This window comes from Eubalaena glacialis, chromosome 3, assembly GCF_028564815.1.
Source record: "Eubalaena glacialis isolate mEubGla1 chromosome 3, mEubGla1.1.hap2.+ XY, whole genome shotgun sequence".
In the NCBI taxonomy this organism is placed as follows: Eukaryota; Metazoa; Chordata; class Mammalia; order Artiodactyla; family Balaenidae; genus Eubalaena; species Eubalaena glacialis.
In genome coordinates, this window is record NC_083718.1 from 172,533,618 (window position 1) to 172,551,591 (window position 17,974).

At 52.3% G+C, this 17,974-nt stretch overlaps 1 protein-coding gene across 20 annotated transcripts in view; it reads right to left on the bottom strand.

Annotated features, from left to right (window-relative positions):
- EPB41 (erythrocyte membrane protein band 4.1) overlaps nucleotides 1-14,178 on the bottom strand; it is a 204,195-nt gene extending 190,017 nt beyond the window's left edge. For 10 of the 20 annotated variants that reach the window (XM_061184618.1, XM_061184615.1, XM_061184622.1 and 7 more), the window contains exon 1: nucleotides 9,309-9,405. In XM_061184618.1, the coding sequence (XP_061040601.1) occupies nucleotides 9,309-9,361 (53 nt within the window). In that variant the 5' untranslated portion in view covers nucleotides 9,362-9,405. Of the gene's footprint in view, nucleotides 1-9,308; nucleotides 9,407-14,054 lie in introns of those variants that run through there. The other 10 variants (XM_061184617.1, XM_061184626.1, XM_061184627.1 and 7 more) reach the window with 4 other exon arrangements.
- Between the last annotated feature and the right edge of the window lie 3,796 nt (nucleotides 14,179-17,974).

Here is a 17,974-nt window from a genome sequence, read left to right on the forward strand (position 1 = left end):
TCATATCACTCTCAGGAAAGCACTTTGGAAATGAGATGAAAGAACAACATCAACATCTGTCCCAAGACCCCAGGGAAAGGCTGTTGTGGCTGCTTCTGATTGGAGCCCTGGGACATTCAAGGAGGGACCCAAGAATCTGACCTCCCATGACCCTCCCCAACCCCCTTCTCTCACCAGCTGGAGAATGCCTAATGTCCCTGATCCAGCCAAGCCTCCAGCTCACTCAAGCTTAACCCACTGATTCTCTATCCCTCAGGCAGGGAACCCTCTAGGCCCAGAGGGTTTCCCAAGAAACATGGGAACAGGCTCAGTGCCACCAGCTAGCTGAGCCCCTTCTAAACCTGCTAAAGTCAGCCTGGCCCAACCCTCCCCTGGGATAGGGCAGAGGAGGAGCTATGGGGAAGCAGGAGGAGACTGGGTACCCAGAAATGGCCAGGTTTGACTTGCCCTAAGATACTCCAAAGCTGCTGTGGCAGGACAGTTCCTGAGCTGTCTGTCTAGCATTTAGCTAGTCTCCATTTCTAAGCCTTCCAGTGACTGGGAGTTTTTCCATGGGGAAAAAAGGGAGAAATGACTACAAATAAGTCCAGCCTTAGCTCTGCAATAAGTTCACTGTGTGACTGTGGGCAAGTCACTTACCCTGTCTCTTAGTCAGCTCGGTCTGCCTTAACAAAATGCCATAGACTGGGTGGCTTAAGCAACAGAAACTTATATTCTCACAGTTCTGGAGGCTGGAAGTCCAAGATCAGGGTGACACCCTCGTCAGATTCTGGTGAGAGCTCTCTTCCTGGCTTGCAGACAGCCACCTCTTCTCATGTCCTCACATGGCAGAGAGAGGGGGAGCTCGCTGGTATCCCTTCTCATAAGGACACTAATCCCATCATGAGGGCCCCTCCCTCATGACCTCATCTAATCCTAATCACCTCCCAAAGGCCCCATCTCCAAATACCATCACATTGGGATTAAGGCTTCAATGTGAATTTTGGACAGGACACAAATTTTCATCCATTACACCCTCTCTGGGCTCCCATTTCCACACCAATCAAATAGAGGTACCCACCCAGGATATCACAAGGGGTAGCAAGAAGGATCAATTATGTGGGAGGTGCAAAGGGTTCTTCAGATTACAAGCCCACACCTGTGCTAAGTATGATTTTTATTGTTTATTTTTATTCTGCTGTCAACCAAGCAGAAAAAAATCCTCAGTCCCAAGGCAAAAGCCTCCCTGGAACTGAGGACATGCTGGTCCCCCCTTTCTTCATCCAGCAGACATTATTGAGCACCTCCTGTGTGTAGGCACTGGGGATCATGGGATGAATGAGATGAGACCAGTAGCACCAAGAACAAACACCTTCATCATCATCCCATATTCGGGTGATGGCAAGAAGAGATAAAAGGATTGGGGGCTTTTAAGGTAAGCAGACCGAGGTTCAAATCAAAGCTCCACCACTGAGATGCTATGTGAGTTCAGGCGAGTCAGTACTCCTCTCTTCCTTATCTGTAAAATGGGGATGACATCTGCTAGCCATTGTACCAAGTACTCTTTATGCAACATGTCACTGAACCTTTACAACAGCCCCTTGAACACGGTATGACTCTAATTCCCATTTTACAGATGAGGAAATAGAATCTCAGAGAAGTGAAAAACTTACCCAAGATCACCCAGCTAGTAAGAGTCAGAGTTAGGATTCAAACCCACATCTGCCTGGCTTTACTGCTAGTACTGTCTTACAGTTTACAGATTGCCTGCATTCCTGTAATGGTCATTATAATAATACCAGCATAAAGAGCACTCTCTATGTGCCTAGATCCTTTACCTGCATTCTCTTATTTAGTTGTCACAACGACCCTATGGAGTGGGTACTATTTTAACCCCATTCTTTAGCTTTGGGAACTGAAGTCAGAGAGGTGAAGCAATTTGCCCAATGTCACACCGCTAAGAAGGGGTATAGTGGGGAAACCAAGTGTGTCTGACTCCAGAACCCTATCCTTGCCCACTACACTATCCTGCCTCTCTTCCCTGATGAAGCCAAGCAGGTGTCTATCTCTTTATCGCTGTTTGACAAATGAGAACGCTGAGGCCCAGCAAAAGGTACTGATGTGCCTACGGGGACCCAACAACTCAGCAGCTAAGCAGGGACTTGAACCCAGGCTCCTGAGCCTTAAACATAGGGTTATTTCCTCCACCCATAATACCTGAATCCTGGGCACCAGAAAATGGCCCTGTGAGCTGGACCTTTGGGAACTATACTTCCCCCAGAGGCATGGGGACCCCCCTCTAAACCAGGCTAGGCATGGAGAGCCAAGCATGTGGGGGAGAAGAAACTTTGCAGAATACCGCCTGGGGAAGACAGCGATTGAGCTGGTATGCAGGTGCCCCTAGCTTTGGGCACCTCTGTCTTGGTCTTCCTAAGCCATGGACCCATAGCTGGGAAGGGGGTAGTTATACAGGAAGCCACTCCAGGCCTGGGCCCCTGCTGGCTAGCACAGCTCTTTGCTGTGATTTCTGCTGAAAATCAAAAAGCTCAATCCTCTGGGCCTAAGTGCTAATTACCAATAATGACATAATAACCATGTGGGCCCAACAGCCAAAGAGTCCCAACTAGAAATTCTGCATAGCTCAGACTCAGGAACAAAAGATTTGGGCACTCCAGCTGAAACTGATGCCCTGGCAGAAAATGTGAGAAGCTAAAGGGCTTCAGGGTTGACCCAACCAAGGTATTATCTGGCAGATGGAAATGATGACCACTCATACAATTATTTATTGAGAATCTAGTGTGTGCGTGTGTGTGTGTGTGTGTGTGTGTGTGTGCGCGCTCAATAGTGCTAGACCCAGAGAGAAGAGGCTTCATTTATTCATTAATTCACTCCACAAATATTTACTGAGCACCTACTATGAACCACACACTCTTCTAGGTACAAAGGATATAACATTGAACAAGACAGACAAATATTACCATCGTCACTGAGCTTACATTCCAGTGGGGGGAGTCAAACAATGAGCAAATATTCTAGAAAATATTGTATGTCAAAAAGTGATAAGTGCTGTGGAGAAAAATAAGCCAGGAGGGAGGATAGGGAGTGTTGGTGTTGTAGTGCCACACTGTTAAATAGAGTAGTCAGGAAAGGCCTTACTGAGCAGGTGACATGTAAACAAAAAAAATTAAGGAGATGAGAGAACAAGTCGTGAAAGGATCTGAGGGTAGAGTGTTCCAGGTCGAAGGACCAGCAAGTGCAAAGGCCCTGGGGTGGAAGTGTGGCTGGTGGATTCAAGGACTTGCTGCCTGAGATCATACCTCTAGTCATTAACAGAGCTGGGAGAGAAAAGGCATCAGACAGACTGATCACCTACTGTGTACCTGAACTCTCTTACATCTTAGGACAATTCTGGAGGTAAGGATTATGCTCACTTTTCTCACCACTTTACAGTTGAGGGAATGAGACCCACAGAAGAGAAGTAATGATCCCACATCACACATCTAGAATAGGCAGGTCTGCTTGCCTCCAGCTTTCTCCGGCCTCCCTGCTCCTCTTCTCTATGCCCTGTCTGTGCAAATCCTAAATAAGTATGTGTTGAGTGAATGAATGAACAGATGAATCCTGCACATTCTCAAGCCCTGCCTTCTACGTGAACTGCTTCCTAACTGGCCTTGGCTGATTTCTTCTTGTCTCTGCTAATCTAAGAATAACAACAACAATAATTCCAGTGTGCCAGCTATGGATGGAGTACTCTACCTGAATTATCTAATTTAGCCCTTAAGTACCTAGGAGAAGGTGCTAATATTTTTCCCATTTTGTAAGTGAGAAAACTAAAGCTCACTGAGGTAAAGCAACTTGCTAGAGGTCCCACAGCTGGTCAGTGATGAAACTGCGATTTAAACTGAGCTCTGTTGGCCCTTCTTTTAATCCTGTAATGTTAGTAGAAACCTCTGACATCAATCCATCCCCTTCCTTTTAGAAAACAGAAAACAGAGGCTCAGAGAGGTCAGGAAGAGCTGGGTGAGGGCCGCAGCCCTCCAGCCCCCAGTCTGGTGGTCCTTCTACTCTTCCACATTTGGGGCTGCGGACCAGGTTTGCCCTTCTAGGCCTATTTCACGGCCTCTGCAAAGGTCTTAGTGTCGTCTTAGCTGCCTGAGGGCAGTTCCAGGGAACTCAAGAGGCCACCTCTGTCCCCTCAGCCCTCAACTGTCTCCACAGTAAAATCAGCTGCGGCCTGGGTAATGCAAGACCCTTCTGACTCTGCTTTTCAAAGCACTCACAGTGGCATTTGATCAGAGGAGGCTGCGGAAGGGAAACTCTGTCCTCATGTGGCTCCTGGAAGAGAGACCATGCAGGCTTGGTGCCAGGAGGGCAGAGATGGGCAAGGGGCAGAGGCCAAAATCAGGCCAAGGGTGAGGATAGAGTGTTCTAGCCAAATAGGAAGGGGGAGGTGGGGGAGAGGGGGCAAAAGATGCTGAGCCTCTGGCTTTAAAACCAGTTTATTGGGTGTCATCTGTTCAACAAGAAACTGTATCAAATACTCCAGGTTCCTAGACTGGGAAGAGGTAGGGCAGAAGAAGGTTCTCAGAGGCAGCAGTTATAACAGCAGTAACAGTTGCTACCTACCACTGAGGCCTCACAGTGCTGGACCCTGGACTAAGTGCTTTATCTACATTATTGCCAATCCTCACAGTAAAATCAGCCCCATTCTACAGCAGAGGAAACTGAGGCTCAGGGAGGTGAAATGATAGCCATCATCACAACCGTTCACAGGATAGTACAAAAAGGGTCCAGAGACCTAGGTTCCTGCTGCATGACCTTGCGCCATCAGCCACCTGCTCTGATCTGAGGTTCCTGCATCTGTGCCAAAAGGGACTTGGTCACCAGCCTTTGCCGTAAAATCCAAGAGGCTCAGGGATCCGGTTCTGCCCAGAATATGGGGCCTCCCACAGATACGGGACATCACTCTGCTGCTGGCTTTGGCCTCTAGCCCAGGAGGGGCCTCTAGGGTGGGGAGTTGGGGAGAGCCCTGCCCTCAAGACTGAGCGTCCTTGGGCCTGAGGCCAAGGGGGGGCAAGGGGTAGGAGGGAGCAAGCTCGGCAGTGGGCCAGGACCCCTCTGGAGATTTGGGCTTGTTTCTTAATCCTTTCCTTCCTTTGTTGGCCAGAGCTCACTGCCAGGAGAGGCAGGGGAAGCAGTGGGTGGGACCAGAGAGACCGAGAAGTCCAAAACATGATGATTTAAGTAGAGTTGCTTTTGATGGGTGCCCATTACATTCAGACACTGTACAAGGCCATTTGTGGGGATTACCTCATTGAAGCCTCCGCCCTTCCCTGTGAGGAAGGCTGCTGTCCCCATTTTACTGAGGTGGAAACTGAGGTTCAGAGAGGGCAAATGACCGAAGGCCACACAACTTATAAGTGGCAGAGCCAGCAGGGAACCCAGTTGTTAACTGCCTCTCTACGAGAGGCAGCCACTGGGTGTGACTAGAGTGGGGGTAAGAAGGGACAAGGAGGGAAGGAGGGGGGATGGGAGAAGAGGAGGGTGGAAAGGGCCCTGGTAGTCTCTATGAGGGGAGCAGGCAGTTATGAAGATGCAGGAAGGAGAGAGTAGCAAGCGATCATCTCCAAAGTGACCATCTCCAAAGCCCTGCGTGATCTAGGTCTGCTTCCCTGTCCAGCCTCACCTCCCATCACCACCTACCTCTCCCTTTTTGCTCCGGCCATACCAAACTACGTACTTAGGACCCAAGCACATTGTGTAGGTTCAAGCCTTCACACACGCTGTTGCCTATGCCTAGAAATCTGTTCCCTCCACTGCCCACTTAGAGAGCTCTTATTCGTCCTTCAAGTCCCAGCTTAGCTATCTCTTCCCCTGAGGACTAGAGTTAAGCACCTGCTGGGCTGGGCTCCCTCCGAAGTGCTTCATGCTTCCTGAAGGGTAAGAACCCCCTCTGAGTTACCTTTGTGCCCCCAGAACCTAGTACACAGTCCATGCTCAATAGATGTATGTTGTCTATACTTGTATTTTATCACTGAACCTTTGAGGCAGGCAAAACAGGTTTTCTTATCCTCTCTCTCAAGGCGAGGACAACACGGCAAGAGAGGGAGTGACTTCCAGGGGCCACACAGACATTCAGTGACACTGGCAGGGCTAGAACCCAAGGCTTGTCTGCACCTCACAGCCCCTGTCCGGCCTCCACGCCAAAGAGCTCTCTTCCCTGCTAGACCTGCCAGGTTCACCACGAGGGACCCCCAAGGCAGAAGTAGGGGGCATGGGCCCTGGGGGAACTGAGGCAGAAGGTGGCAAGGAGCAGACAAGTGGCTTTTACCCCCCGACCCAGCTGTGTCTCTCAGCCAGAGACCCCAGCAGGCCCCATCACCCCCAGACCTAAGACCTCACTCTCACCTCTTCCCCCTCCTGCCTGCCCACTGCAGTCTAGCTCGCCCTGCTGGCTCTGCCTCCTGGACAGAGCTCACAACCCCCCGCTGCTCCCCATCCCATGGCTCAGTCCCAGGCCCCATACCTCAGCATCACTCACCTGGAGAGTTGCCCCTGCCCCTTCCCTCCTGTCTGTCCTCCGCACAAGGTGATCCTCCCGAAATACAAGCCTGGCCACGCCATTCCCCTGCTTCATACCCAATGGTCCCCCATGGCCTCTGGGCCAAGTCCCCTAACTCCCCTGAGCCTGTCTCTCCAGCCGCATCCCCCCAAGTGCAGGTCATGGCTCAGTACCTTGGCAAAGCAGTTCCTTCCACTAGGAATGCCCTTTCTCCTGGTCTTTGCCTGAGGAGATATTCATAGTTCACACTTTAGTGCTTCAATCAAAGGTGGACTTGGTAGTTTCTGTGTCCTCCTCCCCAACCAGACTCTGAGCTCCCAGGCGAGGAGGCAGTGGGGGCAGAGATGACACAGATTCACCTCTGTGCCCCATGCCCAGCACAGGGCCTGGCACAGATTGGGTATGAATGAAAGCAGATGGCTAGGAAAGGGAGGTACATTCCTACTTCCAAGAGGCCTCCTCCCTCCCTACATGCAGGTGACTTTCAGAACCTGTTAGATTGGTTACTACCTGTCTGTCCCCAGCGGGTTCCTCCCAGGCCTGGTCTCCACTGTCTCAAGAGGGATATCTTTGTAATCCCAAAATAATACTCATAACTATAATAACAATAATTACTATCATTGAGTACTCACCGTGTGCCTTACGTGCATTATCTAATACTCATAAGAACTCTTAAGAGGTAGGTAGTTTCTTTTTTTATCCCCATTTTACAGATAAGCAAACTAAGTCTCTACGAGGTTAAATGTCTTGCCCAAGGTCACACAACTAGTAAGCGATAGACGCAGAATTCAAAGCCAGGTCTGTCTGACTCTCAACAACTACACTGGCAGGCCTTCTCCTGCTTTCTGTTCTCTTCTTTCTTCAAAACTCTTGGAGCACCAAGCTGGATGGGGGTACTGTGCGTGTGTGTGTGCGCGTGTGCGTGTGTGTGTGTGTGAACGTGTGTGTGTGCACACGTGTGTGTGTGCGCGCACACGTGTGTGAGTGTGTGTGTGTATCTATATATTCAGCAAACAGCCCAGCAGCCGCCACCAATACTGTGCTGGGCAATGGAGATGGACAGAGAAGACTCAGACCCAGCCTCTGCCTCCTTTGGGGAAGTAAGAGGATTTCACACTAATAATTGTGGCCTTGGGGTGAGCAGACTTGGGTCTGAGCCCCAGCTCCACCCCTAAATAACTATGTGACTCTGGGTAACTCACTTGATTTACTCTGCACCAATTCCCTCATCCATAAAGTTGAGGCCATAATGCCTACCTCATAGGGTCACTGGGAGGACTAGATGAGATAATGTGTCTAAAATAACATATAACAACCAGCCCGGCATATGAAAAATATCCAATAAGTGGCAATAGTACATATGATGATTAGAGAGTCTCAGGATCCCCCGGCCAAGGTGGGATGCAATTCTCCAGGGCCCTCCCTGGAGCCTCCTCAGCCAGGGCTAAATAGTAATAGTGATGATGATTCCTACTCCACCCATTTGCTCACTGAATAATCCTTCAAGGGAAGTATGCTTTATTAACCCTATTTTACACGTGAGGTAACTGAGGCCTAGAGAAGGTGGTTTACTGAACCAAGTCACACAGCAAAAAATGGCAGAGCTGGGACCTCCACTCAGCTACTTCCACACTGGGCAGAATCCAGCCCTTATCCCTGGGCCCTGGCCAGCCTGCTGGGGAGTCTGGGGTTCCTGACTCCTAGATTCTAGTTCCACCCAGGGGAGAAGTTAAAAGTAGGAGAAAGGAGCCAAAAAGAGGAACACTTTACTTAGTCCTCTCCCAGAATGAGCCCAGGCCTGGGAGAAAACCAACAGTTACCAAGCAGGGCCCTGTGCCCCTCACTTCTCACTGGCTCCTTCCCACGCCCGTGTGGGGCAAGTGCTATGATATGCATGTCGCAGATGATGTCTCCAAGACTCAGAGAGGTTAGTGACTTATCCAAGATCACACAGCTAGGAAAGTGGCAGTCCTAGGAGGCAGAGTCCCTCCTCATCCCTCCCTCCTTCAGCCCCAGACCTTCCCAGCCACCCCACCCTTCTGATGAAATCCAGAGGCTCTGCCACTCCTTCCCCAGGCCTAAGCAGAGGCCCTGAGTCTCGCTGTCTAGGCCTCTCTCTCTGCTGACTGATGCCTGCTTGGTACTTGACCCTACACTCAGTTCAGAGGACCCAGAGCTCACTTAACAGAGACCTGGCCCCCAAGGAATGCACAATCTTGGGAGCAAAGAGGGGACTCATGCTCACTGAGCCCCTATAAGGCTGGGCACTTCATATGCATTAGCCATTTAATCCAATACAAAGCACAATGATGGGTGCATAGTGATGCTGAATTAATATTTTCTTTCATTAGGAAATATTCATTGCATACCTACTACGAGCCACTCTATCCTCAGTGCTGGGATACAGCAGTGCACAGGTGAACAAACATCCGGGCCCTGGCCCTTGTGGGGCTTACGAGAATAACAGAATAAACATACTTGTGTCAGGTAGGTGTTAACATTCCCACTTTACAGATGCAAACAGAGACGCAAAGAGCCACCCATCAGTGGCTAAAACCAGACGCAAAAATCACTGCATCAGTGTGTCAGGAGTCTGGAAAGAAGTCAGCTGGTTGTGATAGGATCCTAACTTCAGAGTTAGGATCTTCGCTCAGCTCTTCCTCCCCCACCCCAGCCATCCCTTTACACCTCCCAGTGGCCTCAGAGCCACAGGACGCGCATTAGAATAAAGCCCATGTGGCAGTTACTTAGCCAAACCAGTACTTACCCAGAAGCAGCCATGGGGTCACGCAGCCATCGGGGGAGAAGCCGTGGAGTCATCGCCGCAGTGGCACATGGAAGCAAAGGACAGCAGTGAGATACAAGCACAGCCAACAAACAAGTCTTTGGGGCCCCTCTTTGGCCTGAGCCTGGGCCCGGCGGGGAACCCTGCCCTTCCCTCTGCCTCCGGGGCTCTTTGGGGCAGATACCCTCTTAGTCAGCAGTCTGATAGTCTGATAATCTACCCTGAGCTCATCGGGTCTCCACGGGCCCAGCCCACTGGAGGCAGCAGGATCCCTGCGGACAAACATTAGCTGAGTACCTACTGTGTGCCAGGTGTTGGTCCCTGACCTCGTGGAACCTACAGTCAGTGAGGAAGCAATCTTATAAATAATAACCGAATTACAACTGTGATGAGTGCTTCAAGGAGGAGACTTGAGAACTTGGGTTCATACCCTGGCTCTACCACGTACTAGCTTGGTGACATTGGGCCTATTTCTTAACTTCTCTGTGTCTCAGATTTTCATCTGTAAAATGCGGAAAGTATTAGTACCCATGTCCAGGGTTGTTGTGAAGATTAAGTAAATCAATATATGTAAAAAATTTTGAACAATGCTTGGCACACAGTAACACAGCAAACTTCATAAATGTTAGCTACTGTTATCACAGGGAGCTGTAGGCATGGGTTTCAGAGAGATTTGGTGTGGGTCAGGCCACCATCTTCCTGAGAAGGTAGAGACTAAAGGAGACAATGAGAGGTGAAGCTCTGAGCCCAGTGCCTGGTGTATGGTAACAAATTACTCAATAAATAGTGGTGACATTCTTAGGGTTGTTCTCCAGTGCATCACCCCAGGGTAAAGCATCTCAGCAGAGTTGCTGTCAGAAATGCTCCCTCCCCACAAACGCACACCCAGAAGTGCAGCTTTGGACTGAAAAATAACCAGCACCCACATTCTCACCTGATTCCACAAATGCCTCATCTCCTTTGACCTTCACAATAACCCAGGAAGTGGACAAAAGCAAAATTATTACTATTCCCATTTTACAGATGAGGACAGTGAGGTGAAGGGACTCCTCTCTTTGTGTTCTTGGCCGCTCACTTCACATCTCCAAGACTAGTTAAGTGGTCAAGCCAGGATTCCAACTGGCATCTGCCTGGATTTTGTTCTCCAGGTCTTCCCTTCCATTTTGCCCTTCAGTCTCTGCCATACTAGCTGTCCAGCCCCAGACAAGCCTTTGAACTTCTCCAACCTCAGTCCCTTCATCTAAAATAGTTGTTGTCAAACAGCCAGCCCAGAATCCAAGCTGTTCCTGACCCAAACTCTCCCTCCGCAGGCTCAGCCACTACTACCCGACCCCTCCTCTAACCCTTGACCCCATTGCCAACCTCAGCCTCTCACCCACAGGCCAAGGAATATCTGTACTCAGCTACTCTAAACCCATGCTTTACAGATGGAGAAACTGAGGTCTAAATTGGCCACATACCCAGGGTTGCCTTTCAGTGCCCAGCTCTTGCACTGAGCATAGGCAGGTGGGGCTGGCCCTCTGGAGAAACTCCCTGTGAGGCCCTGACCCCCAAGTTGCTCCTGCTCCTTTCCCCCCTCACTGGAACAAGTAGGCACCCACAGAGCCTGTCCCCCACCTCCCCAGCCTGAACATCCCAGAGCTCTGAGCTCACCCAGCAGGGGTCAGGCAGGTTCTGCAGGTAAGGGCGAAGCAATGTGGGCACCTCAGTACCTACGGGGTGGAGTCTCCCCCTTTAAGCTGAGTCTAGGCTTTGGAGGCGGACAGACCTGGCTTAGAATCCCAGCCCAGCCACTTCTTAGCTGTGTGACTTTGGTCAAGTCAATTCACTCCCTGAACTCCTGTGAAATAGGGATAATACCTATTCCCTCACGGGGATGTAAGAATTATGAGGAATACGTAATGTTGCATATTAAAGGCTAGGCACAGAGCGCCATGCACAGTAAGTGCTCGAGAGGCTGCAGTTCCAACTGTGATTCGAGAACACAGGCCAAGAACAGGACTTGGGGGCCCATCACACTCAACCTTGCCCTTGCCCCATTCTCTCCCCCTCCCCTCATGTGGGGTGAGGGTAGTCCCAAACCAGGTCCCGGAGGCTGTAGTAGAGACTTAGAGACTCTAGGCTCATCTGCCCTTCTCATTTCACAGAAAGAGAAACTGAGACCCAGGGAGAAAAGTGACTGCCCACAGACTATCAGGGAGGGGAATCCTGCCCCATTAATAAACATCAGAATCTTAGGCCCTGGGGAAATTCTGAATGCCCCATCCCCCAGGGGACTATCATAAAGGTCCACTCTGCAAATCCCCAACAAATCTCAGGCCACCATGACCTCTATGGTGAGTCTTTCATGGGTATCCTATTCAGCTCTTTGGCCAGCTGACCCATATATGTCACACAGTAGGTACTCAGGAAAGGCTTAGGGAATAACCATATGAAATTACTCTTTGGTTCCACAGCTCTGCTCAGGCTCCCCCTCCAGAGGTCTCTCCCTGCATCTCCCTTCCTCACTTCCACCACAGCCAGCTTCTGTCTCAGGTCCTATCAGCTGTACCCAACTCCAGCCAGCAGAGCTCTGGGCCTCCAGAGGCCTGTACTGCATCAGCATCTTCCCAGCCAGGCTGGGAGGTTCCTGCCCGGCAGAGTCAGCCAGGCTCCCTGTCAGGGTCCACTCTGCAAAGGGGGTGCTGGCCTTGCCCTGCCAGGGGCCCCACCCCCACTGACCTAGGGAGTGGGGCAGCCTGGGAGCTTCTATTGGCACCTGGGGCCTTCAGGAGGGAGGCCAGCCTGGTCTAGGCAGTTCAGGGATGGGCTGAGCAGGAAACACATGTGTGTCACCCACACACCCAGGCATTCCACCTGCATCCCACATTGCTAGGACCTGGCAGGCTCTGCCTGTCTCTCCTATATACCCAGAGGAAACCTCAGGGCTTCCTCACTCTATTCCCTTCTTAAAACACCCCCGTTGGCCTGTTCCCAGAACAGTTACCATTCTGGTCACTGCACACGCTTTGCCTCATTTGATTCTGCTAATGCCTGTAAGATCTGGATTATTGACTAAGGAGGAACCTGGGCCTCAGAGAGGTGAAGTGATTCATTGCAAGGTCACATAGCAAGGAAGTGGCAGGACCAGGATTCAAACCCAGTTCTGCTGCATGTAAAGCCTACAGGGTACCAGAAGTCCCCTTCTGTCCCTCCTCTCTGCTCCCTACAGCTTCTGGATGCCCTTCTTCCCAAAACTTCCACCCCCTCTGCAAAGTCTCTCCTCCCCCATTCCTAGTCAGAATTAACAATTATCACCTCATAGCTGCTATTAACACCTTGTTTACATGCACCGGACAGCAGCAGGTACCTGAAGGCAGGGAGTGATCCCAGTAAGTGCTCCTTAGACCTGAGAGTCTGTCACTTCTATCTCCACCCTCCCCCACCCTCCATGCAAAAGTCCTCTAGCCTCCTCCTGTTGATCGCCTGCCCACACCAGTCCCCAGGCCTGTAACTGGGGTGAAGTTGGGAGCATGCAGTAACCTCAGGGGCTCTGTGCCAGTGCTCTGGCCCCTCCCCGGCCCCACCCTCTTCCCTTCAGTAGCTGAGCAGCTACCCTGACCTGACACCAGGCAGTTCTCAGAGGGACTCCCAGCTTCCCTAAGCCCAAGCCCAGGTCAGGCTCTCCCCAAGCCTCCTCCTGGAGAAAAGGACACCAGAAGCAGAGAGGGGTCTGCCTTCAGCCCTAATCCGGGTACTTAAGGGGGTCACATTCAGCCACTCCCTCCCAGAAGAAGCTGTGGGCCTCGGAGTAACCTCCCCCAGTCCCACGGGGTAGTCCTCCCCTCCCTCCTTCTGGGGCAAGCTTGGGCTGAGGTCGGTCTGGACAAGTCCCGGCCCTCAATTTGCTGGAGGGGAGAAGTCCTATCCTACCCCGAAAGAGGTGGGGTTTCTCTTGGGGTAGGATAGGAAAGTGTAGGCGAGGGCAGAAAACTCTCGGAGAAAGACAGAGGACAGGGACAGGGAGAGACTGGGCCACACAGAGGAGATGAGAGACACAGGGAACCGGGGGCAAGCAGGAACCAGAGCACGACAGAGAGACCCGGCCGACTGGAGACAGAGAGAAGTCCCCTAGACCAAGCCTGGAAGGCAGCGTGTGCGGCCAGGGCGGCGACCGGAGAGCCACCCTGGCGGGCAGAGCCAGCGCCCCAGCTCACGGGTCCCTCAGTCCGGAAACTCAAAGTCAGTTACGTAAGGGCCGGAGCGGGGCGCGGGGCCCTGGGCCCGGGTGCCCCCTCCCGCTGCACGCCGTCCGCCCGCCCGCTCCGCCGGCGCTGCAGCTGGCCCGGCAGGAGCACTCGGGGCCCGATAGGGCGGGGTTGCGGGGGGGGGGAGCTGGGCTGCAGCACTCCTTAGAGACACGCCCGCCGGCACCTAACCCGGGACCCCCGACCCAGACAAGCCCGGGACCGGCTGGGACCGCCAGCGCCAAGAGTCCATCTCCGGACGCGAGCTCTCGAACCCCCTTCCCGTCGCCCCTGCCCCTCCCCGCACTCCGAACTTCGAGACGCCCAGGGCCCTCTGGACCCCCAGTTCGGAACTTGGAACCCGGGACCCCTAGAGCCCCCGATCCCGATCCCTAGGACCAGATCTCTCCCCACCCGCGGGACGGCCCGGGCCCTAGGGAGTGGGTCCATCCGTCTCTCACCCTGTCCCTCCCGGGGTCGCCCCCAGGCGGTCCGGGCTCACCTGGGCCGGATGGGGCGGAGACCTGGCTAGGCCGGGCCGGGCCGCGTTGTCGCCCTCCGCCACTCTCGCCCTTTAAGAGGTTCCTGCCACTTTGCCCCGCCGGGGGCCTCCACCTGCACTGACAGGGCAACTAGGGCGTGAGGCCCCGCCCCCGACCCGGGGCGCTTTCTGATTGGCGCAGGCAACTGCCAGTCAGCGGGGCGGCGTGGGGGAAAGAGCCAGGCACAGCGAGCGTCTCAACCGGGAAGGGGCGGGGGCTGCAGGTGCGGCCTGACCGGACGCCTAGCTCTGGGCGGCAGGGTGCTGACCCTTTGGGTCTGGGGAGGGTCGGGCAGAGAGCTGCTGGATTGGCTGATATGGTGTCTGACGTCATATGGCGAAAGTATGGTGCAATTTGCCACGTGGTGCTACCCTTAAGGCTAGAAGGGAGATAGGGAGTTGGTCATAGGGGACCTAGGAAAGTGACCCTGGCGAGAACCCCTTGGTGACCTGTCCCACCTGTGTGACCTCGAGCGAGTCACTTCTCTGAATCTGAATTTCCTCAGCTATAAATCTTACAATGTTTCCCTGAGAATTAGCGATATATGTTAAGTGTCAAGGGCAGGTCTGGCACACAGTTGGTGGCGTTCAGTAAATGTGGGTTCTCCCTTCATCCCCATCTTGCCACTCTTCTCAGAGACTTTCCCCCTCCTGATTGTCCATCCCATCAGCGCTGGAAGGGGCTTACATAGTCACTGGTCCAAGTCCCCTCCCCTCTTTACCTCATTTCAGACCTGTTCTCACATACTTCCAATGACAGGAAGCTCACCACCTACCAGTCAGGCCTCCTTCATTTTAAAAACGTCCTGAGACTTCAAAAGCTCTGCCTAAGATTAAGGCCAACTCTGCCCTTTAGGAGTCCTGCCCACAGAGAACAAACCTAATCCCTCTTCTATGTTGAGAAATCAAAGAATCATAAAATCATAGGGTATTTCAGGTTGGAGAGCCATGGAGAGCTAATCACTTCTGGGGGCAAATGGAGCGTACTGAAGCTCACTGAGGACAAGTGACTTCCTATGACTTCAGTGGTCTTCCTATTAGATGGACTCTGGAATCAGACTGCCTTAGTCTCAGAACCCAACACTGCTACTTACAAGCTGTGTCGTTAAATGAAATAATCCATGTAAAGTACTAAGAACAGTGCCAGTCTCAGGGTAAGCATCCAAAAAGTGTTAGCCTTTATTATGATTATTGATGTTAATGTTATATCAAAGTTATAAATTCATGGTTTGACCCCCCAAATTCACTGAAGCCTCCTCTGAGCCAAGTCTTGTTTTAGTTTTCAGGGCCCTGGCCCCCGCCTTCAAGAGGCTCACAGTCTAGCAGAGAAGGGTCTGAGCCCCTAGATCTGGGGGATGCTTTCTGATAAAGGTGCACAGGCTCCAATGCACCACAGAATCTCTAGTTCCTTTAACCAGAAATCTGGACACTTGAGACCCTTTCAGTCCTTCGCTCAGTGGACCCCACAGGGAAAGCTGACGCACACACCCAGGTTCCCAAGCCTACTGAGGCACCTTTCACTTGTCCACATTCTCACCTGCCCACCAGGTGGTATTGCCCAGTAGTTACAAGTCTGGGATTTGGAGGCAATCGAGTCTAGGCTCTTCATCTTACCAGCTTCGTACCTCTGGGCAAATCACTTTCCCTCTGGATTAATAATAGCCCCAACTTCATATAGAGCTGTTTCGAAAATTAAATGAGAGTATGTGAAAATACATAAGCAAATACCCAGTAATGGATCCAATGTTAGTTTTTAATTGCTCCCACATGTATTCATTCACCCGGGAGAAAGCAGGCTGTGAATGCCTTGATTTAGCCTCGGCAAAAGGGGTTTCCTCCCCCTACGCCCCCCCTCTTCTCTGCTCCTCAATCGAAGGAGCCGGGCGAAGAGAATCCCGCAGCGGCCCAGACTAGGCTATTCTAAGGAGCTGCCGCAGGCCCCGCCCCCTCCCTGATTGGGGCTGGCACTTGGCTCCTCCTCTGCTAGGCAGGAGCTGCCTGGGGGTGACTCAGCAACGCCAACGCCTGCCCTGGCCTGATAACTGTGTGGGCCTGGGAATGCGTGTGTAGTGGGGGAGGCCTCTGTGTTTCTGAGTTTGTGCGTGGGACGTCTATGTGGGAGTGTGCTTGTGATCTTGACCTTGTGTGTGTCTCTCATCTCTGTATTGGGGGCGGGGTGCATTTATGGGTGTGACAGTGTGCCCTTGTTGGTGAGTTTGCACAGAGGGTGTGACTCTGTGTTTGTCTCTCTCTGTGTCATATAAACTGGTCCCCCCCCCACCCTGGCCCCACCTCCCACCAGGCCCTGGGGCCCTAGAGAAGTCTGCCCTGCCCAGGGTCCTCTCTGCCTAGACAGCCTGGGTTTCTTGTTGAGGTGACTTGTGCACTTGTGTGGGTGAAAGTCACTGGGTTGGGGGGTGGGATGGGGGGGTGCTGTCACTGCCTGGACTTCTGGCCCCCTGCCCCACTGCCCCTGCCTGTGAAGTCTCCACCTCCCTCCCCTGACTCAGGGAGTAATTTGCTCCCTGAGATGATCCCTGTGGCGGAGGCCTCCAGAGGAGGCGATCACTATTATTTTATGTGCATTCTCTCATTTGATCCCATTGAATCCTTAGAGCCAAAAGTGTTCTAAAGAGGGTCTGAGAGCAGAAGCGACAGACAAGGTCACACAGCTCTTAATAGAAGGCGTGAAGGTTACAGGTGGGGGGCAGATCTCTTCCCCAGGCTGAGCACCGAGTTTGCCTGGGGCCTGTGGGGGACTGATAAGCTTGGGGGAAGGAACCTGTTTGTGTCTCCCCCTCCTCCTGCGTTGCCTGGGCCTCCAGCCAACTCCCTATCCTGCCAGAGCCTGGGCTCTGCCATCAGCCCTGATTGGGTCTTGAGTTGGGTGATAATGAGGCCAGGGGATGGGGCAGGGCCGATATGGGAGCGTCTGTTCCTTCAACAAAACTTAATTGAACACATTATTCAAAACTGACCAGTACCCAGTCTAACGGGGGAAGGGTGTCACAAGACCAGGCCACAAGGAATGATGGACACAGAGTGGGAAGCTCAGGCCTGAGGCAGGGGATGTGGCTGGAATCGGTTGCAGGTTTGAATCCTGACTCCACCATTCACAGGGCGGGTGTATGACCTGGCCAGTCATATTTCTCTCGTAGCCTGTCTCCTCAACAGTCAAATGAGGTAATGGCACTCATCCTGCCATTACCTCACTTTCGTGACTCCAGGACATTATGACTCTAGGGTATTAGACGGGATTGCCATTTGTAAACTGAAAGTTGCTCTCCATACATAATGGACGTTCTGTTGTGATTCACGGCCTCCTGTGATGAAGGCCCTAAAGCAACTGTATACCCAGAGCCCAGAAAAGAAAAAGGATCCCATCTGAGGGATTAGGGAAGATTGCCTGGAAAAGGTGACCTTCCAGCTAGACTTTTAAGGATGAATTTTCTATATGGAAATGGAAGAGGGCATTCCAGGGGGAGCGACAGCCTGCACAAAGGCCTGGAAGTCGAATAGTGAAGGTGTACTTTGGGAACAGAAAATGGTCTGGTATATTTGGAGCACAGAGTGAATTGTGCGACCACATAGTGGAAGGCCTTGAATGCCAGGTTAAGACGAGGGCAGGTGGGACTTTCTTGGTGGTCCAGTGGCTAAGACTCTGCGCTCCCAATGCAGGGGGCCTGGGTTCGATCCCTGGTCGGTGAACTAAGATCCTGCATGCCGCAGCTAAGACCCGGCGCAGCCAAATAAATAAATAAATATTTGTTTTAAAAAAAGAGCAGAGCAGGTGGTGGGGGAGAGGGCAGATACTGACATTTGGGGACCAGCCAGGGAGGCTTTGAGATAGAGACAGCCATGTGCTGGCTGGGGTGTGGCAG